The 11822-nt window shown below is 36.6% G+C and overlaps 1 protein-coding gene across 1 annotated transcript in view; it reads right to left on the bottom strand.

Moving 5' to 3' along the window:
• Positions 1 to 11106, bottom strand: part of KEL (Kell metallo-endopeptidase (Kell blood group)) — a 74608-nt gene extending 63502 nt beyond the window's left edge. Inside the window, exons 1-6 of the mRNA XM_053691816.1 lie at positions 10995 to 11106; positions 9184 to 9330; positions 8505 to 8570; positions 5964 to 6143; positions 4842 to 4984; positions 1461 to 1575 (exon numbers count right to left, since the gene is read on the bottom strand). Of these exons, the coding sequence (XP_053547791.1) occupies positions 1461 to 1575; positions 4842 to 4984; positions 5964 to 6143; positions 8505 to 8570; positions 9184 to 9330; positions 10995 to 11054 (711 nt within the window). The 5' untranslated portion in view covers positions 11055 to 11106. The remainder of the gene's footprint in view (positions 1 to 1460; positions 1576 to 4841; positions 4985 to 5963; positions 6144 to 8504; positions 8571 to 9183; positions 9331 to 10994) is intronic.
• Positions 11107 to 11822: the final 716 nt, after the last annotated feature.

Raw genomic sequence — 11822 nt, 5'->3', positions numbered from 1 at the left:
TGTGATTAATAGGCAGTTAGGCACCCTCACCTCAAGCAGCTGGACAGGAAGATAATAGTTAAGTGGCTGCTAGATCTTGTTGCTCGATAGGTCTGGTCTACTCTGTGTACACAGATCAATTTCAGTCTGCTAAGTTGCATAACTTTGCTGCAACACAAGCGGACAGCTCCACCTACTGGCTATTTTAATTAGTGCACTGCTTTTCAATAGTCACATGACCAAAAAAAAAAGGTTGTTATTTTGAAATGGCGCAAATTGAACCGGTGTAAACCGAGGGCCACCTATATATATATATATATATATATATATATATATATATATATATATATATATATATATATATATATATATATATATATATATATATATATATATATATATTCTAAACTATTCTAAATATACACTTTAGTGTACTTGCTTAGTGCTTCTTTATTGTAGCCCTTGAGTGAAAGCCTGAACAGGGTTTTGTAGTGCACCCCTATAGAAGTCTATATAGGTAGAGGGAGTTAGCACAGCTGGGCATCCAACCTGCAGATGTTAGTGTACCTGAGGCTTAGGGGCCGATTTATATGCAGTTTATCATTGCACAAGCAGTTCTTGTGCAATGCTTGTGAAATGCCGCCCCCTGTATATTCACGGCCAATCGGCCGCTAGCAGAGGGTGTCAATCAGCCCGATCGTATAGGATCAGGCAGATTGATGTCCGCAGCCTCTGAGCAGGCGGACCAGTTATGGAGCAGCGGTCTTACGGAGCTTGTTATTTCGGCTTCTTACACTTGAGTGATAACTTTTATTTGAAAATAGTAATGAGTTCTATTGATTTAGCTTGAGTGGTATTAGTTATAAATAGTGCTAATGTTATTGTGCTCCACTTTAGCCCAACATAAGTTATAAATAATTAACATTAAAAGCAGAATTATTATTATTATCAAGTATTTGTAGAGCGCCAACAGATTCCGCAGTGCTGTAAACATAGTCGGTGTACAGGATAGCTTTTGTAGGGGTCAAGTGGGTAGAGGGCCCTGCCGAGAGTTTCACTGTTGTAGTCGGCTCTTATGAAGCGATCTGTAAACAGCTGGGCCCATAGGCTTACAATCTAAGGGGTTCAAGGGGAAAGCAATGGCGTTAGGAAAGGTTAGTGTTGGTTGTATGCATCCCTGAATAGTAGAGTTTGTTGGGAGTGCTTGAAGCTGTTAAAACTAGGGGAGAGTCTTATGGAGCGAGGCAGGGAATTCCACAAGATGGGGGCCAGTCTGGAGAAGTCCTGTAAATGTGAATGTGAGGAAGTAACAAGAGAGGAGGAGATCCTGAGCTGATCGAAGGGGACGGGAGGGAGAGTATCTAGAGACAAGTTCTGAGATGTAGGGGGGAGCAGAATTTGTCTAATATCACTATTGCATGTGCTTAGTATTAATGAGAATATGATTCTGACAACAGACAATTAGTGAAACTAAATCTAACCTGTGGTTGGTGGAGACTATTCTGGAACCTCTCTCGGGCTTCTAGGAATCTCTCATCCAGGTACGGAGATAACGTCTGCATCAACGCCAGGACCATGTACCCCTGCAAGACAGAGCTGCACAGCATGGATGATTCCTAGACGGCATTCTCTAGAAATATCTGCTGTTATATCATTTACTGCAAAATGAGAGAGTGGAGTTTGTGCAGCTTTTTTGTTTACCTGCGATTGTGTTTATTTAAAGGGCCGAGTGCTCGGAGCTGAGCTATAACAGTCACTAATCAGTTTGTAGTAAATACAGCAGTGGTTATATGTAGTACATTTTAACTGATACTGCCATATTGTTTGTGTAGTTAAGCAATAAAGTTTGTTTGACCATTATGTGACATCATTTATATTGGGGAGTAAAACCAGAGTAGAACAGTTGTATTTTATTTACTTAGTACAAGTTATATTTAATAGAAGTATTCTATAGTTACTATGCCCCCATAAGAACACAACACAGCTTTTTTTTTGAGACACAGTATAACACTTTATCAAATATGAATATTGCATAAATATGTTTTTACATGTTTTCTTCTATTTAACTGCAAAGGGCCCCAATGTGTTTATATGTGTAAATATGCCTGTAAATGCATATAAACACATATAAACACATATAAATACATATATATATATATATATATATATATACCTACATATATATATTAAGACATGTATATGTATTTATCTTTATGATAACCCCTTAACGAGGACGTGCTGGGTACGTCCTAGAAAAAACAGCCCTTAACGACTGCGGACGTACCTAGCACTTCCTCAGCTTCCAACCGCTCTAAGGGTATTGCAGTGATGCCTTGATATTGAGGCATCCTGCAATACCTTCCGGTCAGTAACCAATGCACTCTGGAGGAGGGCTGAAGGGGGCGGGAGCGCAGCGGGTGGGACTGCTATACTACAGAACAAAATAAAATAAAGCGGAAGTGAAGGGGAAGGAGGGGGGATGAGGGAGAGGGGGATCCTATGTTGGAAAGGGGTGGAAAGGGTGGGTAAGCAATCTGGGAGGGGGTAGGGTAATGAGTGAGGGCAGCTACACTACAGAAAAAAATGATTTTTTTGTCTGTTTTTAATAAAAATTAAGTAAAACTTATAGCAAACTGGGTACTGGCAGACAGCTACCAGTACCTAAGATGGCGGCTAATAGGTAGAGGGGGGAGGGTTAGAGAACTGTTTGTGAGAGGATCATGGAAGTTGGGGAGGGTAAGGGGGGATCCTACACTGCAGAAAATATATATATTTTTTAAATTATTTAAAAAAAAGCCTTTTATTTTCATACTGGCAGACTTTCTGGCAGACAGCTACCAGTACCTAAGATGGCGGCTAATAGGTAGAGGGGGGAGGGTTAGAGAACTGTTTGTGAGAGGATCATGGAAGTTGGGGAGGGTAAGGGGGATCCTACACTGCAGAAAATATATATATTTTTTAAATTATTTAAAAAAAAGCCTTTTATTTTCATACTGGCAGACTTTCTGCCAGTACTTAAAGGTATTGGAAATCGCAAACTTTTCTTTCATTATTTGGATAGAATATACAATTTTAAACAGCTTTCCAATTTTTTTCTATTATCAAATGTGCTTCATTCTCTTGCTATCCTTTGCTGAATGCACACCAGTGCTAGTATCCTTTGCTGAATGCACACCAGTGCTAGTATCCTTTGCCGAATGCACACAAGTGCTGGTATCCTTTGCTGAATGCACACCAGTGCTGGTATCCTTTGCTGAATGCACACCAGTGCTAGTATCCTTTGCTGAATGCACACCAGTGCTAGTATCCTTTGCTGAATGCACACATGTGCTGGTATCCTTTGCTGAATGCACACCAGTGCTGGTATCCTTTGCTGAATGCACACCAGTGCTAGTATCCTTTGCTGAATGCACACCAGTGCTGGTATCCTTTGCTGAATGCACACCAGTGCTGGTATCCTTTGCTGAATGCACACCAGTGCTAGTATCCTTTGCTGAATGCACACCAGTGCTAGTATCCTTTGCTGAATGCACACCAGTGCAGGTATCCTTTGCTGAATGCACACCAGTGCTAGTATCCTTTGCTGAATGCACACCAGTACTAGTATCCTTTGCTGAATGCACACCAGTGCTGGTATCCTTTGCTGAATGCATACCAGTGCTAGTATCCTTTGCTGAATGCACATCAGTGCTGGTATCCTTTGCTGAATGCACACCAGTGCTAGTATCCTTTGCTGAATGCACACCAGTGCTAGTATCCTTTGCTGAATGCACACCAGTGCTGGTATCCTTTGCTGAATGCACACCAGTGCTGGTATCCTTTGCTGAATGCACACCAGTGCTAGTATCCGTTGCTGAATGCACACCAGTGCTAGTATCCGTTGCTGAATGCACACCAGTGCTAGTATCCTTTGCTGAATGCACACCAGTGCTGGTATCCTTTGCTGAATGCACACCAGTGCTGGTATCCTTTGCTGAAAGCACACCAGCACTATTACTATTGGTACTATTGGTGATAAAAAAAATAATAATATGGGCCTACACCCTAGTGAAGGAACAGAATTTTGAGTGAATAGGGCAGCACAAAACCTAAATATTCCACTGAGTAAACAGTAAATTTACTTAAAATTGTGTTATCATTCTGAATCATGAAAGAAACATTTTGGGTTTCATGTCCCTTTAAGTAATGTAAATTAGATAATGAATGAGCATTCAATGTCAGATACAAACAGAACGTTAAAGGGACACTGAACCCAATTTTTTTCTTTCATAATTCAGATAGAGCATGCAATTTTAAACAACTTTCAAATTTACTCATATAATCATTTTTTCTTCATTCTCTTGGTATCTTTATTTAAAGAGCAAGAATGTAAGTTTAGATGCTGGCCCATTTTTGGTGAACAACCTAGGTTGTTGTTGCTGATTGGTGGATAAATTCACCCACCAATAAACAAGTGCTGTCCACGGTGCTGAACCAAAAAATTGTCTGGCTTCTTAGGTTAGATGTCTTCTTTTTCAAATAAAGAAAACAAGAGAACAAAGAAAAATTGATAATAGAAGTCAATTAGAAAGTTGCTTAAAATTGCATGCTCTATCTGAATCACAAAAGAAAAAAATTGGGTTCAGTGTCCCTTTAAGGGACACATTAGCCATTTTTTTGCCTTCATCTAAAATAAGACATTTCAAAATGTCTATTCATTAGAATTGTTTCCTTTTTTTTCCTCAATAAAACATTGTTTCCTTGTAATACATGCAGGGCTGTGTCCCTCACAACCAGTAAAGGAAAATGTTGCTTTTTCATCTGCATGAACATTTAGTACAATATTTCTTTTGACTTAATGTAACCATTACCCATATTCTCACCTGTTTTGCACCTGACTGATAATCTGGGACATCGCTACAAGGTAGTCCATGTCATGCACAATAATCTCTTGAGAACGGTTCAAATCAAAACCATGAAATGTGTCTTGTAGACAAGTCATCCAATTAATAGCCGGCGCCACAGCCTGAAAAAGAGGTTAATTCAATGTCCTATGTGGGAGTAGATTCAAATAACACAAACTATATATGTAAAAGTTTCAGATTCTTTTCAGCCAAGATTATTGGCTTACCACAGACCCTTCTTTAAAATAAAAAAATGTGCATGAATATTTTATTTTGTTTTGACAGTTGAATTGTAGAAAGAATGTTCCCCTTGACACACGTTCTGTTATTTGAATGTTTCCATGGAGGAAATGTTGACCTTTCGAATGCTGGCTCACATAAGTCCATGAGAAACAGCAGTTGAATTTTGACAGAAGAATATTCAAATGTTTTATTTAAAGAGACAGGAAACACAAATGATTTATTTCATGATTTAGATAGAGCATACTATTTTAAACAACTTTCCAATTGACTTCTATTATCTGCACATTATATATGTGCAACCACCAACCACCAATCAGCCAATAGCACACAGGTGCTGAGACTACCTTGCTATGCTTTTCAACAAAGAATATCTAACTGATGAAGCAAATTAGATAATAGAAGTAAATTGGAAAATCATTAAAATTGGATTCCTGTCCCTTTAAAAATGGAATGATACATTCCTCAAAAAGGAAAATGTACTTTTTTGTAAAATGTATTTAGAATGTTCAGCAAACAAAAAATATAATTATTATAAATTAATAAGGAAAACATTTGTTATTTTTTAACAACTGTTTGAAACATTTGAACATTTTCAGTAAAAATATGCAACTGAATTCATATATAAATATTTCAATGAAATTTCCTAAAATACTGCATTGTTATACAATTTACAGTTAATCTGACATTTATTATGATTAAAAATAGCAATATTTTACATTACTGATGGTTTAACACTTTTGCCTTCATCTGTTCTTGAGTTCTGGTATTCATTCTGTTTGTATTTATTTACTTTACTTATTTGTTTTGTATTTAAAAACTGTTCTTGGCCTGTCTGGTCAGTACGAGTTTGCCAGTTACCTGTAGCTCTTGAGCGCTGCTTCTTTGGTAGAGTTTTCGTTGTTTGATTCTGTCCGGCATTGGGGTTACAGCCTGATGTAACTTAGAGGTGAAGACGAAGACATCTTGAATGAACTGAGAAGAGGATCCATTTAAAAGTAAATTTACACTCCACAAGTATTTACGATATTCATTATCATCCTGTTATATAAAGAATGTAATTTGCATTGCATTACTTTGTAAGGAACCAACATATATATATTTATACATTCTATACAAAACATATACATTGTTACCTATGTACCATTTGGTATAAAGGGTGGGAAAAGAGAGGGCAAATGGCCTTCCTTGAGTTTACACATGTCCATCATTTATACCTTAGCTCCTTGCAACCTTGAGGACTTTAAGACTCCTCATTAAACAGAAAAGAGAACATATTTTATAAATGGGGGACATATGACTTGTTAATTATAGGGTTGGTGGCCTAGTTATGATGGTGTGAGCGGACATGATCCATTATTGCAGATCATGTCCGCTGCACATCGATAAATGCCGACAGCAAGCGCAATCAACATTTATGATTGCACCAGCAGTTCTGGTGCAATGCTGCCCCCTGCAGATTCACGGCCAATCGACCGCTAGCAGGGGGTGTCAATCAACCCGATCGTATTCGATCAGGTTGATTTCTGTCTGCCGCCTCAGAGCAGGTGACTTGTTAATTATAGGGTTGGTGGCCTAGTTATGATGGTGTGAGCGGACATGATCTGATATTGTGGATCATGTCCGCTGCACATCGATAAATGCCGACAGCAAGCGCTCTCAGCATTTATCATTGCACCAGCAGTTCTGGTGCAATGCCGCCCCCTGCAGATTCACAGCCAATCGACCGCTAGCAGGGGGTGTCAATCAACCCGATCGTATTCAATCGAGTTGATTTCTGTCCGCCGCCTCAGAGCAGGTCTTTAGACCGCTGCTTCATAACTTCTGTTTCCGGCGGGGCATCAAGAATCATACGGAGCTTGATAAATATGCCCCTTGGTGTTAAAATGAGAGTATCCTGGTTCAGTATGGGACTGATTTATAGCAATAGATCATGGAAGTCTCTGAAGAGTTGCTTCTCAATCAGCCAAACACATAAATCCATGAGATCTCTGACTGAAAAGGACAATTATTCTATATTACTATAAGCCAAATTGTAATTAAAGGGATAGTAAATCCAAAAATTGTCTTTAATGTAATTTAAAGTAATTTTCTAGTTTACTCCTATTAATAATCTCTATTTGAAAAAGCAGGAATCTAAGCTAAGGAGCCAGTCCATTTGTGGTTCAGCACCCTGGATAGCGCTTACATTTAGCCACCAATCAGCAAGCGCAACCCAGATACTGAACCAAAAATGGGCCGGCTTCTAAGCTTACATTCTTTCTTTTCAAATAAAGATAGCAAGAGAACGAAGAAAACAATAATAGGATGCTCTATCTGAATAATGAAAGAAAAAAAATTGTGTTTACTATCCCTTTAAAAGGGAGGAAATTCACGTTAAATGGTTGAATAAAAAAAGATGGAAATGTAATTTTATAGACACTTTGTAGAAAAATAAACTAGTATGGGCAACTATGGCAACTTATCTTCCAAAATAAAACCACCATAATACGTAGAACCTTTTCAATCAAATGATCAGTCCCATGACCCTGATTATGACTTTGTTAATTAACTATTGCGAATATTTAAATGGATATAAAAGTTCCTGCAGCAAGTAAGGGACTCAAATGTTAATTCATTTAACTGTAAAATTGTAGCTTGTGTCCACATAAACGTTCTTAATTTAATTAACGTGGTATCAACTTCACACTGGTTGGGTGCAAACCTGCAACAAATCTGAATCAAATAAATCCACACTTTTTGTGTTCATTACAAAGTATCAGAAGCATCTTTGATTTTGCTGATTTCAAACACTGGGAATGGGGCATTTTTGAAAGTTTAGTGCTGATAAATAACTTCACAGGAGTGAGCACAATGTTATCTGTATGGCACACATGAACTAGATCTGTCTAGCTGTAAGAAAACTGTCAAATGCATTGAGATAAGAGGCAGCCTTCAAGGGCTTAGAAATTAACATATGAGCCTACCTAGGTTTAGCTTTTCTCAAAGAATACTAAGAGAACAAAGCAAGTTTGATGGCAAAATTAAATTGGAAAGATGTTTAAAATGTAATGCCCTATCTCAATCATGAGAGTTTAATTTTGACTATACTGTCCCTTAAAGTACTTACAGTATCATTATATATATATTATTTGATTGTCTATAATGTAATATAATAGTATTTTTTAGTTTTTAGTTTAATTCCTTTTTTTGTCCCCGTAAAAACAATGATATGATTTTTCTTTTAAAAATAATTTATTTATCTTAGCCTCTTTTGTTGCACTACATTTTTTAATCCTTGTTCTATTCTACCCATCACATATTCTTAGATTTGTTAAACTCTTTATTATCCTGAACAGATTTGATTTTTTACCCCCTTTCTGTCTGAACCATCAGGGAGCAAGTTGACACTTTCTGTCTTACCTGACCATCATATTTAGTGTCACTGGAGCCGATATCAGAGAAAATGTCAAACTCTGGCGGGTCAATCTACAAATTAATTACATAGAAAAACACATATTTAGCTTCCAATGGTATAGCAAATATTTAGTGATGTTATTTATCAAATGACCAATGAGGTTTAAGATCATTTATGCCCAATAATAGGCAAAATTACAAGTGGCACACAAAATGATAGCATGCGCACAATAACCAATATCGCTTAACCGCACTACCATTAACGCACAACTTTGATAAGCACATTAACCAGAAAAGGGTAAGCGCAGCCAACTTCGCTCGAGCACAGCCTATGCTTTCAATTGATATTGTGAACACGCTAAGTTGCACTGGTATTAAAAGTTGAAAATGATCATTTGCCCTTGAGTGCAAGACAAAATAGAACTAGAATATTTAGCACAACTCAGACCTGAAGTAAACTGTAGCAGTTAAAAAAGTTGAACAAAACAAATCATACACGCATTAAAATTAAATACTATACCCATATACTGTATACAATTTTAAATAACAAATATATAATTAATAGTAATAAAAACATTTTAAAGGGATAAAAGGGATATGCATTGTGGCAAAGTGTTTGACTTGAAAGGGCTCCAATGAGTGTGTATATGTAACTGTAATTGCAGTGCACTCTTTTTCATATTACCTGAATCCGATTGGTCATTGGGTCCCAGGGGGTGGAGTCTAGGTAAGCTTTGAAAAATGGGAATGTGTTAAATTTGCTCATCAAAAGTTTCAGAGTCTCATTGAAATCTGTTTTTGTCCAGTTATCAGAACCTGGCCAGCCCCCCACCTAAAAAATCCAATGACATGGAAAAGCAACAATAAATGAAATAGCACAATACAAATACGTCAGATTTATTTTACACTGTGAAAAACTTGACAAGCAAGAACAATGACCCAAAACACATAAATATACATAACGTATTCATACAAAATAAAAGAAAACAAAAATATGACAGTTAAGAGACGAGTTGCTCAAAGACTGGGCTTTTTTTTCTTTTTTTTTACTTTTTTGTAATTCAGTTAAACTTGGTTTATTAAGGTTCAATTCCACCTAAGACCAGCATCCTTAAAACATGTAATTAACAAAAGTATCTATTTAGAAACAGTATGGATGCTATTTAATATACTGGACCTAATTCCAATCTATCAGAATAACTGTGCAAACGTTATATGGCAGCTCAGGAGATTTAGTATGGCAGCTGTTTCAATTAGTAAAACCGCTAAAAATGTATCAACTTTATTTTATTATTATAATTTATATGTAAAGTACTAAAATATTATGCAGAACTATAAAATGGGTGCATTGTGCCATAATAAAAATGACCAAAAGTATTAAGGGTAGAGGGTCCGCCTATGAGCTTCCATCTGAGCGTATATATGGAGGTACCAGAGGAACAGATATGAGAAGGAAAAAGGATCTGAGGTGAGAAATTAGAGAAGTAGTTAGTGTAAGTTGTATGTAGTCTTTTTAGTAGTGTTTTTTTAGAGAATGTGTAAACAAATCTGAAGGTTTTGCAGCGGGTCTTTGGAACAAGGCAGTAAGTTCTACAACATAGGGGTTGTTCTATAAAAGACCTGTACGGGCAATGGGAAAAGGCAGCAAGAGAGGAGGAAAGAAGAACGTCTTGGTGAGAGCAATGAGTGAGTTGGAAAATGTTTTAAGACAAAGGCAGAGATGTAGGCTAGTGCAGTGGTGTAAGGGGTTTTGAAAGTAAGAGAAGAGTTTGGATTTTATTCTGGAGGTTAAAGTCAGCCAGAGAGATGCAACAGATGAGTGGGGTGGGGGTAAGTAATGTAAGTTTAGCAAAGGCAATTAGAAAGGATTGCAGAGGGGATACATGGGGAACCAGGGAGGGTAAAGGGGGAAAAGAACATTAGAATCTTAGATGTTTATAGAAATAGTTAAACGCATGAAAAGAAAATAGGAGCTAATAAGAAACAAACATATTGCAAGTTTTTCGTGGCTTTCCACTTGGTTTTAAATAAATCTTCATACTCAGCCAGAACAGAAGAGGAACATTTGGCTAATTCATTCATTATAATTAACGAGTTCTTAATATGTCTGAATTTATGTTTTCACTTAACCATAAATATTTATGTGTCCAGTAAACAGTTTCATGTTATTTTGAGTAATTGTATAATTATTAGTCCAAACACTTGTAAACATTGTAATTGTGAACAAACTTTCTGATATGTGATTAGATCAAAATGTTTAACTATTTGTAAACCAAAAAATACTGTTTTATTAACATGTGATCTGAGCAAAACAAATTTATTTTGAAAAAAAAAGAGATCGATTCTCACTTTGAAATTGAAAACCCTGAATAGAATTCGTACAATTCATTTCATAGGGGAATCCTGATGGATTGGAACAGACACTACTGCTAGGTAATAAGCAAACTATCAAACAACAGCAGGTAAAAAAATTGCAGATTACTTTCATAGGCTGACCTTTTCTATGACTTCTTTTAAGGGCTTGGACCCAAGGTGATTCAATGTTTTAGTGTCCATACATGAAGCATAGAAAGTCTGAGCTTGCTTTATAACAGAATCTCCTTCTCTGTTCTGTTCAGCTTCTGTTTGAGAGACAGACACACAATATTAGCAATGTATAAATATAATTGTAATTATGAAAACATGTTAGAAATGAGATATTATAAGAAATAGTAAAGACATTCAGAAACCAATAAAAAAAAGACAATACCCTACACCAGTGATGGTGATAGACCTTGACACTCCAGATGTTTCAGAACTACATTTCCCATGATGCTTCATGAGGACTTCAGAGTTCATCATGGGAAATGTAGTTCTAAAACATCTAGACTGCCAAGGTCGCCATTACTGCCATAGACCAATGCACTTGCTGTTTAACGGCTACTTCTTTTTAGAAGTAACTAACAGAAGGGCAGCACCTTTTCTGAATGTAATTTAATTTGAATTGAATATTAAAAATATATTTTTTAAGAAGCCTGTATGATTAAGTTTGTATCATTGCTTTATTCCTTTTATAGATATAAAACTTGATATGTAATGATTGGTACTAAACATTGTATTTCCTGTGCAATACTTCAATATGTTTTTATGAGAATGTAGGTTAAAGGTTGGTAGTCACAGATATGCACAACACATCACATGTGCCTGTAACACATTGGCTACTATGCATGATATATGCTCCCATTTTACTCTATGGACTCCATTTACCAAGTTACTAAAAGTAGAGGTGAACCTGTATGTGAATATCCTCCTCAATTTGCATCAATTTGAGCATCCCAAATTATA

The sequence above is a fragment of the Bombina bombina genome, chromosome 9 (assembly GCF_027579735.1).
Source record: "Bombina bombina isolate aBomBom1 chromosome 9, aBomBom1.pri, whole genome shotgun sequence".
In the NCBI taxonomy this organism is placed as follows: domain Eukaryota; kingdom Metazoa; phylum Chordata; class Amphibia; order Anura; family Bombinatoridae; genus Bombina; species Bombina bombina.
The sequence above is the reverse complement of the archived record's forward strand: the minus strand, read 5'-3'. Positions and strand labels throughout refer to the sequence as shown.